The sequence below is a fragment of the Notamacropus eugenii genome, chromosome 2 (assembly GCF_028372415.1).
Source record: "Notamacropus eugenii isolate mMacEug1 chromosome 2, mMacEug1.pri_v2, whole genome shotgun sequence".
NCBI lineage: Eukaryota > Metazoa > Chordata > Mammalia > Diprotodontia > Macropodidae > Notamacropus > Notamacropus eugenii.
The window spans coordinates 361,394,666-361,421,065 of record NC_092873.1 but is presented as its reverse complement, the minus strand read 5'-3'; the positions used below and the strand labels follow the sequence as shown (position 1 = coordinate 361,421,065).

Genomic DNA, 26,400 nt, shown 5'->3' with positions numbered 1-26,400 from the left:
AGATGTATTCTCAATGCATATTATCTGACTTCAGCTGGGCCCACCCTTCAGCAAGGTAATCCTTTCATTCCTGTCCAAGTGATTCCAGATAGAAAGTCTTCTAGCCTTGTCTCCCTTCTAGCTTCCCCTCTTCTCTTCTCTCTACACTTGAGGACGTTGCCTCTTTACGAAGAAAATTAAGGCCTTTTATTTTAAACCTCTTCACCCCTTCTCCATTTCAAAACCCTTTGACATTATCTACAATTCTCTGTTCTGTCAATTCTGACAGACCTCCTTAGCAAGACCAGCCCTTCTACAATATATCCTTGATCCCATTCCTTCTTAGCTTCTCCAGCAGATTATAACTTTAATCATCCCTTCTCTCTCAAATTTTCAACTCTTCTATTTGTTGGTTCCTCCCTTACTGCCTCCAGACATACTCACATTTCCCTTTTCCTGAAAAAACCTTTCCCAGGCCTTAACATCCCCTCAAACTTTCATCCTATATCTCTCCTCTTTCTCAGTAAAACTCCTAGAGAAAGTTGTCCATATGCACTACCTTTGTCTCTTCTCAACACTGCAGTCTGGCTTCCAGTTTCACCACTCAACTGAAATTGTTCTCTGACGTTACCAGTAATCTCTTGATTGTCAAATCCAGTGACCTTTTCTCTTTCTACTTGGCCTCTCTGCTTCATTTGACCAGTCTCTCCTCTCCGAGTTGTCATGACACCACTCTTTCCTGCTTCCCCTCCTGCCTATACCACTCCTCATTTTTCTTTGCTGGATAGACCATCTATGTCACACCCCCGTGAGTGTCATATGCTCCTCTCTCTATATTCTTGGTGTCCTCATCAGTTTCCCTGTTTTTAACTGTCATCTTTATGCTGATTGCTCTTTGATCTATGTATCTAACCACAATCTCTCTTCTGAGTTCCATTCCCTCATCATGCTTGACCAAATTCATGCTTGACATTTTAAATTAGCTATCCAATTGGATTTCTCAAATATCTTTTCCCCAAAACCCCACAACTCTTCCAAACTTTACTATTTATTTCAAAGATACCACCATTCTTCCATTCTCCTAGTTTGCAGCATTGGGATTATCTTCACCTTCTTATTCTTCCTCACCCCACATATTTATTTGCCATATCTTGACATCTCTATAATAACTCTCACATTTCACACCTTTTCTTGTGCAGCCACCACCTTAGTTCGGGACTCATTACTTCTCATCTACATTATTGTAATGGCATCCTAATGGGCCTTCCTGCCACAAATACCTATCTCGTTGTTCCTATCCACCCTACAAAGTGCTGCTTAAGTGATTTCCTTAAACTCAGATTTGACCATGTAACTTCCCTACTCCATTAGCTCCCAGTTGCCTATAGATTCAAATATAAATTCCTCTGTTTAACTTTTAAAACTCTTTGCAACCTGGTTCCCTCATAGCTTTCTAACTTCAATGGACATTACTTCACGTCCCACACTTGGTAATCCATTCAAATTACCCTTTTTTATGTTCATCACACATCTTTTTCCATGCCTTTGCAGTAACTGACCCCCTATATCTGGAATACATTTATTCCTTAGCCTCTACTTTATAGAATCCCTCTCTCTTCCTTCAAGGTGCAATTTCAGTACCATCTCCTACATAGAGCCTTTTTTGATCCTGCACCTCTCAAACCACTTCCTCCCTCTTTAATTATTTATATGTGTGCGTATGTGTGTGTATATGTGTATGTATGTGTATATATGTGTGTGTGCATGTCATACACATATATCCTAGCTCTCTTTAGGGGTGTGTGTGTGTGTGTGTGTGTGTATAGACACACACACACACACAGTATACATACACAAATGTGTACATAGATACAATACCTAGCACATGGCAGGTGCTTAATAAATGCTTGTAAATTGTTTGCTTGATTCCTGAATTCCCTCTTATTGTCAAGGGTACCACCATCCTCCCTGTCACCCAGACTCCTCACACTTTCATGTCTATTTTACCTTCACAACATCTCTTGCATACACCACCTTCTCTCCTCTGAAACCATCACTCCCCTGCTGCAAACACTCATCAGCTCACACCTGAACTGCTGCAATAACCTTGTAGTTGGTCTCACTCCCCACTCCAGTTCTTGTATCCAGCTGTGAAAGTAACCTTCCTAAAGTTCAGATATCATCATTTCATCTTGCTGCTAAGTAAAAACTAGTGGCTTACTGTGACTTCCAAGATCAAAATAAAATCCTCTATTTGGCATTTCAAGTACTTTATAACCTGCCTTTCCCCCTACCCACCCACCCACCTTTCCAGTTTTTCTTACATGTTACTCCACTTCATTTACTCTGTAATCCAGTGACACTGCTCGCCTTGCATAAGGTACTCCATAAGATATTTCACTGGCTGTCCTCCATGCCTGGAGTTGTCTCTCCCTTTATAACTCCTCTTCCTGGTTTCTCTGCCTTCCTCAGGCCCCAGCACAAATCCCATTTCCCCACAACTCTTAATGCAAGTACCTTCTCTACAACACTACCCCCAATATATCCTGTCTATATCTTATTTGTACGTAATGGGTTGCCTGTTGTCCCATCTCCCCCATTGAAAATCTTCCTGTTCACAGAGGTGGTCTTCGTGTTACAAGCTTGCTGGACCAGAGAGTTTTGTGCTTATAAGCTATCTGGTATTAGTTTTTTATATAGTTAGGTCATGAAGAAGTATCATTTATATACTGGGCATCTTCTTTTTAATATGTTAAAGACCAAGACAGTTAAGACCCAAGAATAGTTCTCAAGTTTATATATTAAATGCCAGGAAATTGCTGGAGCTTTCTCCAGGGCTTCAGCTTTCTCCTACCCTTCACTTGCCCAGCCCTTGAAATTCCTACCTTTCCTTTAAAAAGTCTAGTTCAAATGCCATTTGTTCAGCCAAGATTTCCTTAATTCCCATAGTCCTTGGTACATTGTTAATCCTTGGCACATTGTATTAAATTGTTGGCCCATCATAACTATAAAACTTTGTTAATACCAAATAAATGATGGGAAAAATAGCCTTAAGAATTGCCAAAGCTCAAATTTTTCATTGTTTCAATTTTTTAAAATAATGGATCAATGTAATCATCCAAGATACTAGCAACTTCTTTAAAATATGTATTAAAATATATAATAAACTGCCTTAAAATATATTCTAATAGATTTCAACAATTCACCCCCCCCCCCTGCAGAATTTGGTACAAATTGCAAGACCAAAAAGGACACCTTTCTAAACAAAAAATAAGAAATTTCGTGCATTTTTTCCTTAATTTGTTCCAATTACTATATTTTATTTTCCTTGGTAAAATCCTATTTGCTGCATTTGGGTTTTTTCCTTTAAACATTTTTCATTTCTTTCAGGTTACAATGCCCTTTTAAGATATGAAGGGTTTGAAAGTGACTCCAGCCTGGACTTTTGGTGCAACATATGTGGGTCTGATATCCACCCAGTTGGTTGGTGTGCAGCCAGTGGGAAACCTCTTGTTCCTCCTCGGAGTAAGTAAGAGTAATAGAACTGTTGACTCACATGTAATAAGTCCAGGAATGATATTGCTTCTCTTCTATCTTAAAGTTAATTTCCAAGTTGGTATTTTTGCTCTGATTCTTTTGCTGATTTATTCAAATACATGCTAATTTTAAGACCCTGAATTCCTGAGATACTATTGTCATTATTTTTTTTTCCTTAACAAAGAGATCTGATTACAAAACAAGTTTCATGCCTTGTTAAATATGACTGGTCATTTTTTTCTTTTTGCAATAGCCATTCAACACAAGTACACAAACTGGAAAGCTTTTCTAGTGAAACGACTTACTGGTGCCAAAACACTTCCTCCTGACTTCTCTCAAAAGGTAAATCTGCCTTATGTAAATCACTTTTAATTAAAACATAAAGAATTGTCAGGATTTAGGCATTTGGGGGCTTTCGAGACATGTTAACCTGAAACTTTTTGTTACTGTAGATATGTTTAAAATCACAGTGAACTGATTTTATTATTCATCAAACATCGTTTATAAAAACCATTTGAAAGAAATGCACATCCTTTTAATACCTGAGTACATCAGATTTCATCTCTGTGTGTATTTCCTCCACCTGTGCAGATTAAGACCTTTTCTTGTGCTGTTCATACCGATGTCTTTCCATAATGTTAGTCTCTTTTGTCAGACTGATATGTTACACCTCTTTATGCCCTTTATATTCAGATAAATTGATCTAATTACCATTCCTACACGGCCTCTCTCTTCCCTCCATGCCTTTGCATAGGTTGTCCCCAATGCCTGAAGTGTTTTCTTTTCTTCACCTCTACTTCTTGAAACCCCTAACTCTCTACACACTTAAGCATGTATATGTGTATTTGTAAATGGGTATATATTCTTCTTACATGTTTGTTGTGTGTGTATATATATCTATCCTTTTTACATGTTGCATCTCTCCCAATTGAATGTAAGCTCTTTGAGGAAGGGATTTTCTACCTCTAGAACCTGGCACAGTGACAGACAGTGGCAGGCTTGTTGATTAATTACAGAATCTACCTACTATTCTGGAGATCACCTTCTGGTTCTTTGTAAGATCTTTAATATCAGTGTACCAGTCACTGTCGAGTTGTTGTCTTAGTACGTGACTGGTCTACCTCCTTTTCTGGTCATGTCCTTTTTTTGCATTAGTAATGAAATAGTAAATTAATGTTTATTCCAATGTACATACCAGGAGAATGTAAATTCCTTCAGTGCGGGATTGGTTTTATTTATCATCTTTGAATACTTAGATCTAGCTTAGTCCTCTGCATATAGTAGGTTGGATTGAAATGAGTGCTTAGTTATTTCTTTCCTTGATTTCAAGGTGTCAGAAAGTATGCAGTATCCTTTCAAGCCTTCCATGAGGGTAGAAGTGGTTGATAAGACACATCTGTGTCGAACACGGGTCGCAATTGTTGAAAGTGTAATTGGAGGAAGATTAAGATTAGTGTATGAAGAAAGTGAAGACAAAACAGATGACTTCTGGTGCCACATGTATAGTCCACTGATTCATCATATTGGTTGGTCTCGAAGTATAGGGCATAGATTCAAAAGATCTGGTGAGCACATTTATAATAATTTTTACTACAAATATCAATGAGACAATATAACTCTTCAAATATTTTTCTTTGCAAAATGTCTTAAATTTAAAATAGCCTTCTAATTATCTAAGCAGCTTCTAATTTAGTTAGTGAATGTTTACACCAGAATAATAATGTCTTAACTGATTAATTTTCTATGCTTCCTTTGCTTGTACTTGGTTACAAAATGTGCCCATAGTCATAATAATTGTTTTCTTATTTTCTAGTCTTCCAGCTCATCCTTTAAAAAAACAGAAAAACCTAAACACAGTTTTCCCCACTTTTCCATTTTAATCAAGTTACTAGAAGTAAATTTGGACAGAGATTTTATCAGATGCCTTGGTAGCACTCCTAAAATTAGGTGATCTAAATAATTCTCTAGCTTGTAGTATATCAGCATTCAAATTAACTTAATTCATTTAGTAGTATATGCACATGTTCTCTTCAGGAAAAGGACTCCTTAAGAGTAGTTTTGAAGTGTGGGAGACATGTGTTTGCCATGTTTGAGGGCATCATGTGCCATGTAGGTTTGAAGACTTTCAAAGAAAAGGTGGTTTTTGATCTTTCAAATGCTGACAGATTAGTATGTAACTTTTCCTTGTAGATATTACTAAGAAACAGGATGGACATTTTGATACACCACCACATTTATTTGCTAAGGTAAGAGCTTTTTCATAAGAACCCTCATTTGTAAATTAGATTTGAAAGAGGGTTGTGGGTATTTTCATAAATTAATGGAAATCACAATTATATGGTCATTTACAAAGATTAAGATTTTGTAATACCTAGGTATCATAAATCTCTATTATAATTGCCCTAAAATTCTGTTTTATTTTCCTGTACTCCTTTAATGCTATTGAAAGTTTGAACAACAATGTTAGGTAGGTAGGAAGCTCTTTCACCTCTTCTTTGGTGAGCTTTTTTAAAATGGGTACTGTTTTGCAAAATACTGCAAGCAGCACTTTTTGCATAATAGTAGATGTGCTTTCTTATAATCTTTTAGGTAAAAGAAGTAGACCAGAGTGGGGAATGGTACAAGGAAGGAATGAAATTGGAAGCTATAGATCCTCTAAATCTATCTGCAATATGTGTTGCAACCATTAGAAAGGTGAGATGATGAATGTAAGTTTAAATAAAAAGTGAGTGTTAACTAGAGCTCTGTGGTGATGAAAAAGGTAGAAGCTGATTAGATTGGTAGTGAAATGTTTGTACGTGTGTGCTTATGTCTGAATCTGGACTGGGAAAAGAGAATACCAGTATTAACCCCAATAACTTCAGAGTTTTACTTCTTAACATAGGTCATCCATACAGCACTTTGCAAAGATTGTTGTTCTGAGACCACATTCTACAGAGGGACACTATGCCAGTGTTGTATTCTACAGTGTATCCTGTCTTACAAGCAGTTTAATTGATTTCTTGGTCACTGGACCTAGGAAAGAATTGTAAAGTAATCAGAGTTGGTGCTTGCAGTGTCCATCCTCCTGGTCTTCCAGCAGGTGTTCCATCCCTCTTTCCTACATTTACATCTTCCCATTCCATGCCTAATTCATAACCTTCTAAAGGATCTGTTACTGAATTTATAATCAGATATAAATAACTATTAATCATTTAAATTCTTAATATTCTCAAAGATGTTTGTATTTTAACAGAGTACAAAACCCTAAACAAAAAGAATAATGTTCTAAGGTATGGAATTTCACCAGCCAAGTTGGGGAATATTTTAACTTTTATTTTTCTTCACTTATATGTAACCTTAGCCCTAGTACACACCAAATTTTACACTGCCAACTCAGAATTAATGAAATTGTATATTTGAATTAGATAACATAAAAATCTGTGAGTATAACCTGACCCTTTTTTCACTTCTGTAATGAGATTCTTCCAGTAGAGTAAATAAAATTCTAAATGAAAAGGTAGTCTAGATTAATTTCTTTTAACTTGAATTCCTAAGAGTGTTTCCTAATTTCAAATATTTGGGCTTTTAATTCATAAAGGTGCTAGCAGATGGATTCCTTATGATTGGGATTGATGGATCAGAAGCAGCAGATGGATCTGACTGGTTTTGTTACCATGCAACCTCCCCTTCTATTTTCCCTGTTGGTTTCTGTGAAATTAACATGATTGAATTAACTCCACCCAGAGGTATCTCATTTTAACCTAAAATGATGTTTCTGATATTGTACTATATTTTTATCACCACTTTTTTCTTTTCAATATCATTTTGGTGTTTATATGCAGCTTATCCAATATTGTCCTTAAAAATCTGTATATAATAAAAAAAAAAACCCTACATATTGCAAGGTTTAACAGACAACTGTACATTATGAAACATTTCATTGTGGTTCTGTGTATAGTAGGAATTAATTGATAGTACCAAATGCTGTTGGGAAAACCAATAAAACCCAGGTTTAGCAGATATATGGTGCAGGCAGTAACAGAGTATTTTTGACCATACAAATCTTTAAGCCTTAAGGGCGGCTTCCCTCATTAGATTGTTCATTGAAAATTCCATTAAAATGATTTTTTCAAGATGTCAGGCTGTCTGAGCTAAACAAGTGAACACTTAGCATGGTTCAAAGAGAGAAAACACAAATGGAAGGAAAAAATGCAAGACTAAGTTTTGCTATGTTTCCTTTTCTCCCCACAAAACACATATAGATATGACCCCTAGTCTCAAGAGCTTCACTAAACCACGCCTGAGTGTGAGAGCAGACATCTGTAACTTCAGGTAATGCTTGAGTTGAGAAAGATACCTCTGCAGGGTGTCTTAGGTCAGCCTCCATCCAATTAATGGGCCCCAGTGTCTGTTTCTAGGAGGACAAATCCTCACAACTTAGGGGGATCAAGAAAGAGTTATGTAATTCATTAGGACAAGAGACAGTGTCTGAAGTTGACTTAGATTACCCTTCCCAAAACCTCCAAAATTTTTATTTGTTCTTAGAAACTTTTTATCTGCTTTTTAATGTTTCAGGAATTTTAAATGAGTTTCCACTTAGGACAATGCTATATTTTTCAGGTTATACAAAACTTCCTTTCAAATGGTTTGACTACCTCAGGGAAACTGGCTCCATAGCAGCACCAGTAAAGTTGTTTAATAAGGTAAAAAGAAAATTGTAGTTACCTACTTGTAAAGCTTTTTCTTTTCAATAAAGTTTCATAACTAGATCTTTAATGCTTCACCATCTTAATTTATAATTAAAAAACCATTTACAAGTCCTGGTCATTTTTGCATAAATTATTCCTGTTTAGTTCCCTTGCATTACCTTTGGTTTTCCTACTTTGAGTCAATTCAACAGACATTTATTAACCAATTACTAAGATTTAGAATTGGAATAGAATTTAGGAATCTGCTAGCTAAGGCCAAGCATTTTGCTTGGTGCTTCCAAAAGATAAAGCTGTCATTTACATAAAACTTTATGGCTAGAAGGACCTTTTCACATGCTATCTCATTTGCTACCCACATCCCTATGATGGAATCTAGTGCAAGTATTGTTTTTTCCTCAGAAAGAAGGAAACTGAGGCTTATAGTTTAAATGGCTTGCCCTGCAGCACTCGAACCCATTCTTCTCTTTCCAAGAGCAAGGGTCTTTCTGCTGTCCCACATTGTCTTCTTGTGGCTTCTACCATTTGTCAGCTAGAATGCTCTTTTTCTTGTCAGGATGTTCCAAATCATGGATTTCGTGTGGGAATGAAATTAGAAGCTGTAGACCTCATGGAACCACGCTTAGTATGTGTAGCCACAGTAACTCGAATTATTCATCGTCTGTTGAGGATCCATTTTGATGGTTGGGAAGAAGAGTATGATCAGTGGGTAGACTGTGAGTCCCCTGACCTCTATCCTGTTGGATGGTGCCAATTAACTGGATATCAGCTACAACCTCCAGCACCACAAAGTGAGTTTTTGACTTACTAGAAATGTTATTCATGGGTTTTTATTTTTAAATCTGGACCTCTCCAGAAGTGCATATTTTATGCTTGCCCTTAATTATACTAATTACATTCTAAAGCTACAGGACTGGGGCATGATTTCCTATATTTGATTCGACAACAGTGTGCCATGGCAACCCTGAACTTAAGGGTCAGGGTTGTCAAATACAGATCAAAGTAAGATCATTCATCAGACTAAATTACTATACTCATTATTTGACAAAGGGCATTGTGTCTTAATAATATTCATAACTTCCCTAGAATCCTCAGTCATATTTATGAAACTTTAATAAACATTTATTGTTAGAATGTTCTCCTATTTGAATGCAGAGTACACTTCATTTAAATGATAGTTGCTGTTGTGAGTAAATACCCAGGACCACTGTTTTTCTTTTATTTTTCAGCATCAAGAGAGAGCCAGTCGGGTTCATCAAAGCAGAAGAAAAAGGCTAAGTCACAGCAATACAAAGGACACAAGAAAAGTGGGTCACCAAATGTTAATATGCATTTCTTTTTCATTGTTAACAAATTATGGGCAGTGTATGTTCTCAGGGGAAGTAACATTCTTTGTTGAAGTTGATGAGTGTATATTAAGTATTATGCTTAAAGGTGCAGTATGCCATAAAAGGCAAATATTTTTTCAGTAAATGAGAAATGCCTTGGGGTTGGGGGGGGTTTCCAATTTGTAGGGGAGTGCTTAGGATTTTTTTTTAATCTTATATGGTGAAAGAAGATGATTGCTTTTAGGTAGGATCTCATAAATGGCACAATTCTAAGTAATCTATTCTAGATTTTTCCTAATTATTATAAGACAAACCTAGTTTTTTCAAGAGAGTCAGAGTGTAATGAAATCTATCCAGCCTATAACCAAAATTCCAGTCTAAAAATAGTATTCCATTGTTAAGAAGTCCATGCTGCTTACCAACAAACAAAATTCATGCAGGTTGTATGTACATCGTAACAATGAAAGAATGGTTATTGTTGGAAAAGACTAGCCAACAGAGTAGAAATGTTGGATGGGTCTTTTTGATGGTATTTTAAAATCTTTTTTCTCATAGGCATTAAGCTTGAATGTATAGATTTTTTTCTTTCATCAAACTTGTCACACAGTACTTCATGCCAAGAGACAAGTCTGTTCATGTTGATTTAGAAGTTTTTGGGGTTTTTTTGAGAATAAAGATGCAATTTAGAATAGAAACTCAACTCCATATTTTTTCAGGTACCTTATGTTCATTATCATCAACTGGTAAGAGATAAAGAAGCCTTCACACCCTATTCTTCCCTTTCTCTATTTTTAGTCTAATGTTCAGTGTTAATGAGTTGAAGTGAAGTACTCTTTCTCTTCCATCCTCTTGCCATTGTAGACATTTTGGGCCAGAGAACAAATTTTCCCCAAAGCATGAAACCTTCCCCAAACCCCATCCTTCTGTGGTGCTATTGTAATTGTCACACACACCCAGAATTATTTGCAGGCTAGACATTTGCCAGGTCTAGCATTTACCTAAAACTGTTTCCCTAGCAGATATACAGAAATGGGAATTCTGACCCCATCAACCAGGAAACTTAACTAAAAATTATTCCTGTGAAGGTATGAGCCTAAGGGTAGATTGAAGGTATAAGCTCTAGACTTACCATAAAGTTCTGTAACCTAGATTGTCTTGACTGTTTCTTGTTTGAAATTTTTGATGTTAGAAATTCTCCTTCCAAAATAGAACTAGATTCCAGCCAGTGGCTATATGAAATTTTATTTTCAAGATTAATTACTTAGTCTGGTGAATATTACGTAACTGACACATATACTTGGAACACAAATCTTGCAGATTCTCCACTTTGTATATATTGTGAGTGTTATTTTTAGACTAGTTATTCAGATAGGCCCTAGAAGAAAAGATTTCATTGCAGAGAAGTGATAGCATTGATAAGTGTATTTTTAGTGACATGGTTCATAACAAGATTGGATTTAGAAAAAATGTTCTTAGCAGAAGATATATTTTTATTTCATTAGCATTTTAGTTCCTCTTAGTTTTATGCTGTTTTTTATAAAGCTTTAAAGCATTCCCTCAGAAATGGAGGGGTAAAGAAATATAAAGGACCATTTTCTCCTTGTGGCTGTGCTGAGAAGACATCTTGATTCTGTGCTGGTTAAAGAGGAGGAGAGCCTTTCTCAGATACTTCTGATCACGTTGCCAGATGGGATAGAACTGGTCTAAGGTCCGTCTAAGAAAATAAAGGGTGGTGATCTAAATAAACCCAGGCACACAAAGCACTACAGCTTTTGCAGTCAGAATTCCACTAGTAGTAGACATGATATATGAAGATAATAATTTTAAAATAAATAACTTTATTTGCATTATGTACAAATAGAATTATGTACTGCTTATATGGTTTGTACTTCAGCTTTAATTTTTTTTCCCCTAAGAAGTCTGTTACTGCTTCAGTGGTGCTTATTTCTTTTGAAATAGGAAAGATCTAGTTGGAGAATCTATTGCTCTAAATTGTGCACGGAGATGTATGTGTTCTTGCTATGAGCATGGAAGAACGTCAACTAGTGTTTTATAAAATAAGGCTAACATGCCACCAGTAGGCTCCTTCCTATAGGTTATTCATGGTATATAATCTCAAAAACATCTTTGAGTTAAAGGCATTCATTATAAAGTAAGGAAATTGGCATTAACTCTGTATGCCTTGTCATTGGCTGTTTTAGTGGCATTAATCTTAGTAGTTTTCTCTGGTTAATGACTTGCATTTTATTCTGTGGTCAGATATTAGTGAAGTTTCAAAGGGATGGACACATGACTTAGGGTTAGCAATTAAGAAATCAGTAGGACTTTAATATTTAGATTGGTTATAATCTCATTTTAAGTAGTAGTGATATACAACTTTGGTTTGGCTTTTGCCCTGGCTGTGTAAACGTAGGTTGTATTTGATGTTACCTGAGATATTTTAAACCCTGTAAGAAAACTTTTTGTTGGCATCTTAAACATAAATGCAGTATGGTAATCTGTTGCTACTTTTATTCATTTAGACCAGTGGGATCAAACTCAAATAGAAACAGGAGCTACTACACCATACAAAGGATCTGTAATATGCAGGCCACATATTCACTTAATTTTAAAATGCAATATTATCAGTGTTTTATTATATATTTATTTTGTTAAATATTTCTCAAATATATTTTAACCTGGTTCTGGCCACACTGAGTATTGTGAGCTGCATGATTGACACCTCTTACGTAGATTGGCCATGCCTTGCCTTCTTGCCAAATAGAGGGTAGTATTTTGCTTTTTTGTTTGTTTGTTTTTAAATGATTCAAATGTATGTGCATCAAATTCTGGAGCGTTTTTGTTGACAGTACAAACATTGAACAAGTCTTAAAGCTTAGATTTCCTCTTGAAGGTGAAACTGAAGTGTGATGCATTTGTGATTGGGATGAAATGTGATTGCTTCTGAATATGCATACAATCATAATTTTTATGTTAGAAATAGTTTCAGAACAACTATCTCAACTTAGGTGCTGTATGAAGAAGGAGGTTTTTTTTTTAATTATATAGGTACATTCATATCTGTAAAATCCCGTCACACTCTAAATTCACAAACAATCACACTTTCCTTCCTAACCGAACACCAGTATTTGGGATTTTGTGTGAAGTGGTGCCACTAAGCAGGATTTAGAAGAATCTATCCCACTTGTTAGCAGGTTATTCCCTCCAAGATATGTCTAAGGATTATTCTTGGTTAAAGGAAATGAACCAGCTGTTCTCCCAACCCAATCAGTGCTCTCTATAGTTCAAATTTTGCTTTGTTTTTTCAACTGGTTCAGGATTCAGAGCCTGGGATTTTCAAACTCCCAAAGAAGGAATATAGAATCCCATGTTTTCAGAGTGCCAGCCCTGTGCTCTGTGCTCTGTGCTCCACAAACCTTCCAACTTAATTAATGCACTTTTCTTACCACACATGTAAGTAAAAGCTTACTTTAGTCTGACTTAATGTTTAGAAAGGAAGATGCCAGTTGGGAAGAAGCCTGTCAGTTTGTCGAGCCTGCCCATGACAGGTGGGGTGCGGAGGAGCCTCTCTGGTGACGAAGAGTTGACTCCTCCTCCATATCGAACCCTTCCAGCACAGACAGCCCCGGAGGCCTTCCCACCTCCCAGCACTAGCCGAGAGTTCAGTCCCAGCCTCAAAACAGGTAATTAGTCACATCAGCACCTCAGGTACTGCAGATGGTAATTTTACTGGGTAGGGTGGTGGGAGACAAAGCATGGTCTGGCATGGAAAATGCTGACTCATTAACTTTTTTTTCTTTTCAATTAAGAAATTCATTTTCATTAGTGCTTGGTAGTTACTTCACTAGATAAATCATATGGGAAGGATTTTTGTTTTGTTTTAACCACTTCAGAGTTTTAGATCAGAGTAGAGCCACAATGTCAAATAATTAAATTAAAAGATAACCAGGACTTTTTAGTGTAATAATACTTTATACTCTCATTCAAAAACTACAGAATATTTTACATTGTGGATTTCTGTTGTATTTGAATTCCTGCAAAAGTGAGATGTATTAAAAATATCTGATTACCCAAGGCCAAAGGTAAAGATTCATTTAACAAACCCATAGCATTTCATAACATCACATTGGCTGGGGAAAGAGCTCTCTTGTGAGATTGGAGTGTATTTTTGGTGCTGGTAATAGTTTGGAACAATGAGTAAAGAACTGTCAGGAGAGGGTATTTTCAAAGTCAGCTTTGAAGTTGACTGCTGAACTTGGCTATCTTGCATTTCTGTAATTGTGTATCTTTGTGTGTGCCTTCACAAGTTCCAGCAGTTAAATAAGTACATGGCATTTGGTATGAGTTTAATTCTTGTAGGCCAACATCATGCCTAAAGGATATAAGCTTTAAAGGATGTAAAGCTTGGAGGATGACTGTTGAGAAGATTTGTCTTTCCTTTAATCGGTAAGACCTGACACAAGGTAATTATTGAGTATTAAAGAATGAGTCAACCTTAACTGAACATAATGGAATTGAGTCTTGTAAGTCTAGGTTAGATGCTCAAAATCCAGATATTTGTTTAGATTGTAATCTGCATGTCTGTGCAGTTATGTTTAGACTTCAATACTTTGTACTTGTTTTAAATGTCACTTCTCTTCTGAGAGCCTAGATGTATGGGACTTAGTACCTGGCTCTGAATCCTTTTCGTTCCTTATTTTGCTAACATTTGTGGAAATGAAAACTTCAGTGGCATTTGCCTTACTATAAATATCCCAAATGATTTTCGTAGAATAGGCATGCATCTCATCCCACTTCCATTGTTTGTATAGCTTCCTTTTCATTCCCTGTAAAAAATCAGTAGAAGATCTTCTTGCATTTAGAAGAATTTCTGTGGCCTACTTTGCATCCATAAGAACTTTTAAGTCCAACATTATCTGTCTTGCCTAGTTGAAGAGGAAGCCTTCTAAATGTCTCGTTCTATTTTGTTTTTGACATTTCAGACCAGCTAGCTCCCTAAAGCTGTTTATTTTGTGATGTAGTATTAGTATCCGCAATGGTCTCTGACCCTGTAAGTTTGAAGCTTTGTTGAAAATAATTGGCATTTTTGAGAGGTTTTTTAAACACTGGTGATTTTCACAATCTGTCTTGTTTCTTTGGCCCAGGGGAACTGAACTTGTCTTCTGGATTTGGAACAACCTAGAATTATTAAAAATGAGTACTTCTGGATATACCATATGACCTAAGAAGATATAGATAGATAGATAGATAGATAGATAGATAGATAGATAGATAGATAGATAGATATCTAAATAGATATCTAGATAGATATATGTATAGAGCTATAGCTATTTCTGTCTATAGATATAAATATAGTAGCCATAGAGCTATGAGCCTGTGCTTTGTGCCTTTGTGTAATCTTGAATGGCTCTGCTTTTTTAACTGAATGTTGTGGTTTAATAAAATCTCTTAGAAGAATTTATAACTAGGGGCTTTGTGGTAAAATGTGATTTGGTTTTGTAAGTTCCTTCATTGTTAGGGATTTAGTGTCAAAATAGTGTTAGAACTGCCTCTTTTTAAAGTTAACAAAGCTTCATTAAGCTATGAAAGTTGTTTGAGCGTCTAAGGAATTAAGGTTAGAGGCTGAGGAAGAAGAAGAAGTCACGAAAACAGACTAACAGATTTTGTTTCCAGGTAGATGAGATATATATTGAAATAGGCTTCACTTGAATGAATGTGTCATCATTGTCTCCAGCTACTTTTTTAAGCATACCATTTTCATGTTTAGAGAAGATAGGAGAATGAAAGCTAAAAATTTTCTGTTGTCCGCAAATGTGGGTAACATCAGGAACATCATGTGGGTGTTCCACTTACCTTTCTTATATTTAAAACATCAGTCCGAATGTAACCTAGGTTTCAGTAACACTTTTCTCATTCATTTGGTCATCATATAAAAAAATTATTTTAATCGACCTTTTAATGTGGGTACTGCACCTTTAATGAAACTTGGCCATGTTTGATTTTCACTGGGCTTTATTTTCATGTAGTCAAAATGCTTTGAATGTTTCTTTTATTTGGGTGATAGATTTGAAGGTTAACAGTTGAACACTTATTATTACTGTCCATAATACCAGTCATATTCTCAGTGATGCTTTTAAAGACAAGAGGGAAAGAAAAAAGCACATAAGAACTGGTTTCATTTACTTTTCATCTGTTTGTGTTTGAGGATTATTTGGGTAGCTAGCTATAGTATACTCCCTTCCTGTCCATTAAATTCCAAGAACATGAGCATTGTTACAAAACAAATACAAAAGCAAAGGAATTAAATAGGAGCATCTTTCAAAAGGTTATGTTTCTAATCAGTTAGTAAAAAGTCAGAGATGATTGTTATTTTAAAATCAAAATCAGGGAATTAAATATACTTAACTGACCACAATTTTTAATACAGTTAACACTTAGGGAGTGAAAAAATGGACGCTCTTTTTCTGTATTGAATAGTTCAATGACTATTGGATTCTTGCATTCTGGAAAACCAGAAGTAGCTCTTTCAGGACCAGCTGAACTGTAGAAATTGATTTTCTTAGATTTTTTTAGTGTAGGCAGTCTTTTACTTATGAATGACAGTTAAAAGTGATACATATACACAAGTAAATATAGCCTCCCTGATTGCCATGAAATATATCATGAGTGAACTTGAAGTTTTTAGAATAGTCATGACTTCAGAAGAATATGAGACGTTTTTAGAAGTAGAAATGGTCTAGGGAAACTGCCCTAGGGGAAGAAGCCCCAAACATAGTTGCCCTGTTGGCGACTATGCCACCCAACCTTCGGAATAATTGACTGTGCACCTGAACTTTTTACTTCATTTTTACCCCTGAAGTGCCAATGATGAAAATGAATTTGAGTTAGCAAGCAGCCACTTTTTTAGGCTACTATGGGAAAGCTGAAAAATTATGGTATTGAGAGTTCCATAAAAATTGCTTCTTCCTAGCCCCTCACTGAGACCTACTATACATAAGAATGAGAGGCTTCACTGGGGGAGGGAAGACAGAGGAGACTGGAGATGTAGGAGCATGTACTGCTTTGGGGACAAAGGGGGAAACACATGAGTAGAAACAGAAACCGCCCTAGAATGTGATGGTCGGCCACACACGAGAGGAAAAGCACTGAATCAGAAGTTTTTAGAAAGACCATAAGCCCACAACAGAAAGGGACCCTTAGGGACCATCTGGACCTTGAAGGGAAAACGTGGAGGCCCTAAGGTAAAGTGACTTGCCTAAGGTCACAAAGGAGGTGCAATAAGGGACAGACTCTCAACTGCAGTTCTCTTTCTGCAGCCCACTTCTGCCTCCCAATCTTCATGGGTATCAGAAGCCTGGAGATTCAGACCTCAGCTCTGCCACTTACTGGCTTGGGATGTGGGGCAAGTCACTTCCATTCTCTAGGTCTCTGTATCTTCAACTATAAAATGAGGGAGTTGAACTAGATGATTTGTAAAGGCCCCTTTCAGTTCTTCACGTATGATCTCCAAGATTCTTAATTCCCTTAATTCTACAATACTAAATCAAAGGCACAGACATTACTTTTGCAAATTTTGCTTTGCCTATGCCAACTCTGCCTAGAAAATGGAAAAGCAAACTCTCCTTCTCTCTTCCTGCTTGTTCTCCTTCCCTCTTTTTTCCTCCCTATCCCACACCTTGGGGGCTTCCTGCTGTCAAAACACAGAACTCAGGCAGGTACTGTATCTGCTGTGTTATGTGTTAAATGAGCATTATGAAAACTGTTTGACCTTTTTTTTTAATGAAAATAACCACTTCTTTGTTAGGATCTGCCTGTGTATTTAAAATTAAAAGAACATTAGTTTCTGCCCAAAAACATCTGACTGAAAAAAAGGTCTTGTTTTATGACATCCTCAGTTTCACACTCCTAATTTCCATATTATTGTTGCCACCAGTGATCTTTCTGGCAGTCATAGGTAATTGCATTTATTTCAAAATGTACATTAAATTATAACCCGTTTTGGTACAACCCAGGGAATATTCAGTAAAGTTCCCACCGGGGATATTATAAATACACAATAAAGCCTATTTAACGTTTTTAATCACCAAAGATTATTAGAATATTCACTTCATAGTTCTTATTTCATTCATCCTCTGACAAAATCCTCAAGGCTCAATATAGACTTTCATTATTCCGTAAGCATTTATTATATGAAATAAATGCTTATTGAATGAAAACTTTGCACATGACTATCATCCAAATAATAAAAACCATGGTTTTATACTTGTTATGGAAAGTGCCCTCTGAGGAACACCAAGTATTTGTCTTCCATATTCGCATGGCTTTTCATTTTCTGCTAATCTCCTTTATCATCTTTGTTGCTATAATCACCTTGATGCTCAGACTTACAATTTAGTGTTTTTTAAATTACTAAAGGGATGAAGAAGCCTCCTTACATGTAAAGTTGGCTGGATGAAGGGCATGACTGTATTAGGTATGTATGTCTCCTTTTTCTTTTTCTTTTAATGTAGTGACTCCATTGCAGCTGAAGGAAGAGTTGCTAGATGGAGAGGAATACAGCTTCCTCCAAGGAGCTTCCGATCAGGAAAGCAATGGCTCTGCCAGCTACTACATCAAACAAGAACCCTGAGGTGACAGCTCAGAAACCTGGGGGAGGGAGAGCTTTCTGCAGGATGGATTTATTACCAACCCAACTGGACAGGGGGACAATTCTACTGGGTCACTTTCTAACCATAGAAGAGATTTAAGTTCTGGATTTTTGAGGTGGGTGGGGAAACTATTTTAGTCAGGGGAAAATTTTTCAATTTATAAAGATGGACATTTTTGTGTTGTATTTGAAGCTTTTGAAAGAATTTTGTAATATTTTCCAAGTTTGGATTTATTGTGCATTGTTAACAAGAACTGAAATTCTAACTTTTTGGTAAGATTTAAAGTTTTAAGTAACAGGATTGCAGGAAATGATTTAAGAAGGATATAGTTGCAAATACAAATGAACTGTCATTACAAATGAACCTTTTTTTTGGTACAAGTTGGGAGATTTGGAATCTTCGAAACTATGCCAGTCACATCTCCAACTTCCTCTGCTGCAGAAATATGCAACCGATGCCCTCATGGAAGGTGCGTCACCACGTAGATCATGGAAGGTGGGACAAGTTTTAAGTTGTTGGCATTTTATTGCAGACCATCTTAAATGTTTGTACAGAAATGTTTTCATTCTGGAAAATGCTCAAGAAAATTTATTTGGAGTTCTATATGAAACTGGAAGAACTCTACTTTTTACAGGTTATCTTTTTAATTGAAATGATCAAATTATTTTAACACTTATGTGTTAATTAAACTGGAATGGTTAACATGAGCTTATGCATAGCATCTTTGTCTTGGTAAAGTGGGGTTGGGGAAAATGCAAGATTGTCCTAAATTTTTCTTTTTTCTAAAACATCCCTACAAAGTAAGAGATGAGATTTTGTTCTTTCCTCTCTGACATCCCTTCTTTTCTCATTCTTTGAGATCACGTTTAGCATAAGCACACCCCAAAGCCAGGTGTTCTGTATTAGCCAGAAAGTGGAAATGGAGCATCTTCTAAAGCCAGAATAAGTCTAAATTTCAGGATCATTCCAGTTCTGCTTTAATTGTTAAAAAGTCATTGAAAAAGGAATGTGTTCATCCTCTTAAAAATTCCCTTGTACTGTAAAAACTGTATATCATACAGCCAAAATAAGTTCTTAACAAAAGTAACAACTGATTTGGACCATGCAAACATTCCTTGTTTTAAAGTATATGTGGCTTCTTTTAAAAGGGTAGTGGGAGGGGGAACGTGTGCTCTCTGCATTTTTAAGCTTTCTACTGAGTTGTGACTGAAAAAATAGAGAGTTTTAGCTTTTACCAGTAAGGTTCATTAACTAAATTCTCAGGAATTAACTGCGTGTGTTCTCTAAGTGCTTCTGGGCCTTAGCCTGTCCCCTTCAGAGTGCTATACTGACCATCTCCTCTGGAGTATAGGTAGGTAGTAGGTGGGGCTAATTAGAAAATAATCAACATGATTAACCTCTACAGTCCTTCACCCTATAGAACGCTTTAAAAAATGTTAACAGAAAGCCCCAGGAGACCATTTTCACTAAGTTTTTGTTTGACTTTTAAAGTGCATAGAAAGTTGAAAACCAGCAATTTATTTTCTAAAATATTGCTCTAATTTTGGGTACATAACATTGGTAATACGCACAGGTTTACCTCATTCTATGCAAGAGGGGTTAATAACGTGGTTTTGTAGTTGCTACTGGAAGTAAAATTTGTTATTTATCTCATAGGAATGTATGGAACCCCAGTGTCAACATTTCTTAATACTGACCTTTTGGGGCATGTAGATCATATCAACAACACTAGTTGATTCTCATGTGTCAAATGTATGTGAATTCAGCTGTTAAATTACTGGTTACTTACTTATCCTAAACAAAGATTGCTGAGGAGGACTTAATCCAAATATAGTACTTTTAATGCCTCCTAAATCTTTAAATATCAGAATCCTCCTATTAAACTGAAAACTGGGAAACTTCCAAAGGAAAGGTAGCAGTTGTCTTAAATCAATCCTCAGGCTCAGTGACAAATTCAGGATTCTGAGCCCACTCGATATGGGCGTAAGAAGCCAAAGTTTTGTGGCTTACCCCACCTCCCCATTGAATACTTCGATCTTGAGGTCAGTACAGCCTGGGGTTGGGGAGTCCACAGGGAATTAAGATATAAAGCAGGAAGGTCAGATCTGAGGCCAACCTGTCCTAGAGATAGTTATTGGAAATGCTCACTTGTAGCCCAGACACTGTCAGCTTCCAGTTCTAAAGCTAAACCAGGCACACTAAGTGGTTAGAATCTCCCGTCCAAATGGCATGTTTGTATTATCGGTGTATAGTGCAGGTACAGCTTTTATTGTTTCAAAACTGTGACCAAATGTTGGAGGGGACAAGAACTTTGTGAAGTCAGAAGAGGAGTCCCCCTACTGCAGATGATCAGAACATCATCTCTTTATGAGGCTCACAAATTTTATGTCTTAGCCATAATTTAACTAGTACAACTTTTAATAGCCCCATTTTCCTTTATAGTTCAAAATGTACTGCTGACATTGAGTTTTCTTTCCTTTTTCCTCAAGTTGGGATTTTTGGTAGTTTCAACTCTTTAACCTTTTCCTTGCTGTGTATGAGGAAAGCTAAAGCTGTTATCAACTTCTTGTTCTACGGATACTAACACGGGTTTCAGTGTTTGTTTGTTTTGTTTTAATTATTATTATTATTATTATTACTACGTGATGTGAATACCCTTTCCCATCAATATTTGTATTATGGTGCTATATATTTGGTGATGATCCTTTAATATTGGGAAGGGATTTTTAAATACTGTGATTAAACTGGGTTTTCTTCCTTTAATTTTCATATTTTAAATAAAGCCACAGTCATTTATACAAAAAAAAAAGCATCTGTCCCTGGGTAGATCTTTGGGGCAGAAGACAAAGTAAACTGCATAGGGTTTTTACATCATTTCTGTATGTATTTGATATATAGATCAATATCTGTACAAATTTAATCTTTTATTTTCTTGGTAATTGTGTGATCAGTGGGAAAGTGTTTAAAACTTTCTCATGAAGTGTACATAACAGTGAAAAATGCTTTTGGAAAAATTTATGTTCCTTTCATTTTTACCAAATTGCAGATTTTCAGCATGGATGTGAAAAGCATTAAAATTATAACTTTGTGTACAAGATGAAAATAATTCACTAAACTTGCCCTTTTTTACACAAAATAAAATGTTAAAGTAAGCTTTGTACGGGGTGAAAGACTTACATTATTTACATTTATGTTTTCTTGTTTCACTGCAGGCAATTTGGGTCCAAGGAAAACTTTTTTTTTTTTAAATTGCCAGTTTTACTCCCATTAACAATGTCTTCATATCTAAAACATTTGCATCAGGAAATTTTAAGGACTTTCAGGGGTGTGGCAAAGCCAGTTTGTGCTTTGGGGTAGATGGTTAATGATCTGTGCCCCAAACCAAGCTGTCCCACTCACTAGATGTTTGGTTATGCTATGTTCAACCCAGCTTTTGGACATACTGTTCCTTCACCTTGCTTCAGAGAGAGAGCCATTCAGTCAGCTGACAAACATTTAAAGAAATAACAGGATTTTGAATACAAGGTAATTATGGTGGGTACTAGCAATTGAGATGAAGAAAGGCTTCTTGTAGAATGGGGTGCTTGACCTGAGTCTTGAAGGAAGTAAAGGATTCTGTGAAGAGGTTGTAAGAAAGGAAGGACATTCCAAGCACAGGACATATGCCAGTGCAAAAAAGCATAGAGAGCATAGATGAAGTGTTTTGTGAGGAACAAAGGAGGCCAGTTCACCTGCACCATGGGGTTCAGGATAAGGAATAACAAAGGCTGGAAGATCTGGTTGTGAAGGGCTCTTAAAGACAACAGAGAAGCCCCTAGAGTTTGAGTACAGAAATGGCATCATCACATCCCAGATTGAGGAAAATCACCTTGATGACTGTGGGAGATGGATTGGAGTGGGGAGAAACTTGAAGAACAGAGACCAAAGAGGAAGCCATTGCAGCAGTCTAGGGAAGAGATGATGAGCACCCAATCTAGAGCGGTGGCTGTGAAAGTAGAAGGAAGCAGATAGATGGGAGAAACAGCAAGGTTGGCCGTTGCCTCAGTATGTCAAATGAAAGGGAGTAACACCAAAGAAGGGTGGGCCTGGGGAGAAAGATGAACCTCAGGAGTCATAGAGTGGGTTTCGTTAGGGGCTGGGAGATATTATGTTTTGCCCTTATAGTCTTGGAAGAGTTCTGGGAAGCACAGCAAGGCAGGGGTGAGGGCAAAATTATTCCATGTATTCAGAGTTTATGAATTGTCATCTATGTCTATACATACAAGGGCATGCTGGGAAACAAGTGACACTGGAACCTCACTCTCATCTGAACTGGTCAGAGGATGGAAAAGTACTTATACACACATAGCTGGAGACTGAAATATATGTTTCACTCAATAGAGAGAGAAGAGTGGGGGTAATTAGAGGGAGAATCAATTAAGAGAGTGATAACAAACAAGCAAAACAAACTCTAAGGATGAAGAAAATATTTATAGCTTTTTTGGGGGGGATGATAAAGAATGGGGTGAGTGACCAAGCTGAGGGATTCTCCGTAAGTTGGGGAATGGCCATACAAATGATGGTATATGAATATGATGGAATACTACTATGCTGTAAGAAATGATAAAGAGGATGGTTTCAGAGACACCATCTGAGAAGATGTGTATGAAATGATGCAGAGTGAGGTGGTCAGAATCAGGAGAACAATTTATACGGTAACAACATTTTAAAGACAAAAAATTTTGAATGACCAACCCTGGTTTCAGAGGACGAATGAAATATACTACCCACTTCCTGAGAGAGAAGTGGACTCTGGAAAATTAAACAGATACGCATGCACATACACATACAAGCATATATATTTGTACATGGCCAATTTGAATATTTGTTTTGCTTTACCAAGACATGTTTGTAACAGGTTTCAGGGGAGTTTTTTTGTTCTCAGTTCAAGGAGGGGAGATGGTAGAAGGCAGATTTTCGCTGATAAAAGATTGGTTTTTTTCCTTAAGAAAAAAATTGTTAACAGAAGTTAGCTTTAGACCACCACTTCACACAATATGAACCATTCATAACATATCAGTGGAATTTAGCTTCAAATAGACACACTACCTAAATATAAAAAGTCACATCATAAATTATAGAAACAAGGAAGAAATTTTCATTGAAGATCTGTGAACAGGTAAATCATTCATAACCAAACAAGGGGTAGAGAGGATCCCAGAAGATAAAACAGGCAGTTTTGATTACATAAAATTGAAAAGGTTTGGCACAAACAGAATCAATCTGGGCTAAACTAGAAAGGAAATAGTTAACTGGGAAAAAATGTTTATAGCAAGTTTCTCTGATAAAAGAAGTTTGGAGAGGCCATAGAAAAACAGGTGCATTGGTTAATGTTGATGGAGCTGGAAGTATCCAACCATTTTGGAAAACAAGTGAGAACTATCCCCCAAAAATCCTTAAACTTTGGACCCAGAAATAACTCTACTAGGTCTGTATGCCAAAAAGATCGAAGAAAGAAGTTTTCTCTTCTTTGTACATAAAAAATATTTATAGCAGCTCTTTTGGTTATGGCGAAGAACATGAAACTAAAGGGTGGAATGGCTGAACAAATTAAGATAGGTGGATATTGCAGAACACTAATTCTGCCATTGGAAATTATGAAAGGCATAGGTTCAGAGAAAACTGGGAAGGTACGAACTGAGGCAATAGGATAAGCAACTGAAGGAGTGGAGGCATTCAAGATCATGAATGAGAGACATGGATTTTTTGAACACAATTTTTGTTTAGCTTGGTATTGAAGATTTGCTATTAAGGTTTTTTTTCTTTTTTTTTATTTCAGATCTAGTCTCAGACACTAATTGGGTGACACTTAAGCAAATCACCACCTGTTTTCCTCAGTTTCCTCAATTGCAAAATGTGAGTCCTAACAGCACCTACCTCTCAGAGATGTTTTGAGGTTCAAATGAGGAATCTGTAAATTACTTTAACACAGTGCCTGGCCCATAGTAGGTGCTATATAAATGCTAATTCTGTTCCCTTCCCCTTAATTGGGAGAATTAATGCTTGTTAATTGAAAAATAAATGAAAGCAATTTGGAACTATACTAAAAACTATTAAATTGTGCATACCTTTCAGTCCAGCCATACTACTGTAAGCTAGTGTACAAATCTGAGAAGACTTGTACAAATTGATGTCACGTAAAGTGATTAGAACCAGGAGCACAATAACAGCTTTTTAAAAACAAATAACTTTAAAAGACTTAAGAACTCCGATCAACACAATAATCAACCTTAATTCCAGAGGACTCATGATGAAAAGGTTACCCAGCTGACAGAGAAGAGATATTCTCAGGGTACAGATGGAGACATTTTTTGACATGGCCATGTTTTGCTCGACTATGCATATTTGTTACAGAGGTTTTGTTTTTCTTTGGCAATGGGGCAAAGAAGGTAGGAATCAGAAAAGGTGAATTTTGATCAATTTAAAAAAAAATTTTTTTTTTAAATTTTAATGAAAGCAATGTACAAACTTTACCCATAAAGTTACCAAATTGTGCAACCCTTTGACCCAGTTATTCTACTCCAAGGCCTATACTCCAAAAGAGATTTAAGTGGTCCCCTGCAAGTAGGGAATAACTAATCAAATTACGGTATATGAATATATACCGTAATATATATATGAATATATGAATATAAAGGAATACTTTTGTATCGTAAAATGATGACTTCCGAGAAAGTGGGAAAGCTTGTATAAAGCTATGCAGATAGAAGTAATCAGAACCAGAGAAACAATTTATATAATAAAAACAATATGAAGATAACTCTGAAAGACTTCAGAACTTGGATCAGTGCAATAACCAATCATCAATCCAAAAGACTAATAATGATAGAATTCTACCAAATTCTTAACGAAGAGGTGAAGGACTGTAATATGAAAAGTGAGGCACACTTTTGGATATGGCCAGTGGGCGAAAATTTGTCTTGACTCTGCATATTAAAAGGGGTTTGTTTTCTTTCAATTTCTCAAGAGGGTGAGGCAAGGTAGGGAGAGAAGATAAATTTTTTTTAAAACTAAAAAGGGAAACTAGCCAACGCTTGACTATGCCTGACTGTATATGAAGTGTTTCACACCTAATGTCCCACTTCCTGCAATATACCGGGGGAGATTTTTCATGTCTTTTGGGGCACTCAACATTCCAGACCAATTTAGATATTCCCAGATTTCAATGTAGCCTCACCTACTTAGGAATTTTCTTGACTTTAAAATACTCCCGCTTAATCTCTCCAAATATCTCCTATTACTTTCATGAATTCCTTTGTTTCCCAAAGTTAATATACCATCTCCCATGTCCCTTCCCTAGCCCATCAATGAAATTCCTACTTTGCACCTTGAAGAATCTTCAAGGCTTAGCTCAAGTGCCACCTTCTAGGCGTATTGGAGATCCTTTGTTGTTAGTACTTCCTTCTGTATACAGTTATATTCCCAGTAGAATCTAAGTTCCTTAAGGGCAAAGACTAGGCTTTTTGGTTGGATTCCCCACCCCCACCTCCCATTTCCTCAGAACCTGACAGTGCTTTATGCCATGTACCAAGTCGGCACCTAAACATGTTGAAAATAGTGGTAAATTAGTATATCTCCATTAAATTTTCATCCCTAATGATGGGGACTGTATAGACGGTGCTTTGCATGTAATAGTTACTTGAATTTAATTAGCCGCTGATCTGCTTCCTATATAACTTAATTGGTTTTGAGCTGTTCCCCTGGTGAATTAAGTTTCCTGGGCTAGTTTTCTTTTATTGTCTCAAGAGTTTTCATTCTCATTCATCTTAATTATAACCCTGTTTAGTTTTCATGCAGTGTTGGATATTTGTAGAAATACTAAACCACACTTGCTCTAGTTTTGCTTGGTAATTTACAAACATTTATAGAACCAACTTTAGACACGCTCAGATACGACTAAAATTTGCAGATTACTTTACCATCATTTCCTCAATCTTCACAACCCAATGAGAAAAGTGCTATTATGTCCCCCTTTTTCACACAAGGAAATTATCTCAAAAAAGGTTCCTAGGATCGCAGCAAGAGAGTTAAGAGGCCATTTGGTCCAGTCCCCTCATGTTACAAGTCACTGAGCGCCTAGGTTAAGTAATTTGCCTACGGTCACCCAGCTAATGTCAGAGATGGGGTTTAAACTCAGGTCCTTCTTGATTCCACATCCTGTATTTGTACCACACCAAGCTA

The 26,400-nt window shown here is 36.5% G+C and overlaps 1 protein-coding gene across 19 annotated transcripts in view; it reads left to right on the top strand.

Moving 5' to 3' along the window:
* Positions 1-21,337, top strand: part of MBTD1 (mbt domain containing 1) — an 81,840-nt gene extending 60,503 nt beyond the window's left edge. For 16 of the 19 annotated variants that reach the window (XM_072646715.1, XM_072646714.1, XM_072646713.1 and 13 more), the window contains 11 exons: positions 3,370-3,504; positions 3,770-3,858; positions 4,847-5,081; positions 5,707-5,762; positions 6,106-6,210; positions 7,097-7,244; positions 8,119-8,201; positions 8,761-8,995; positions 9,434-9,511; positions 13,024-13,215; positions 18,043-21,337. In XM_072646715.1, the coding sequence (XP_072502816.1) occupies positions 3,370-3,504; positions 3,770-3,858; positions 4,847-5,081; positions 5,707-5,762; positions 6,106-6,210; positions 7,097-7,244; positions 8,119-8,201; positions 8,761-8,995; positions 9,434-9,511; positions 13,024-13,215; positions 18,043-18,161 (1,475 nt within the window). In that variant the 3' untranslated portion in view covers positions 18,162-21,337. The remainder of the gene's footprint in view (positions 1-3,369; positions 3,505-3,769; positions 3,859-4,846; positions 5,082-5,706; positions 5,763-6,105; positions 6,211-7,096; positions 7,245-8,118; positions 8,202-8,760; positions 8,996-9,433; positions 9,512-13,023; positions 13,216-18,042) is intronic. The other 3 variants (XM_072646730.1, XM_072646728.1, XM_072646712.1) reach the window with 2 other exon arrangements.
* The last annotated feature ends 5,063 nt before the right edge of the window (positions 21,338-26,400 follow it).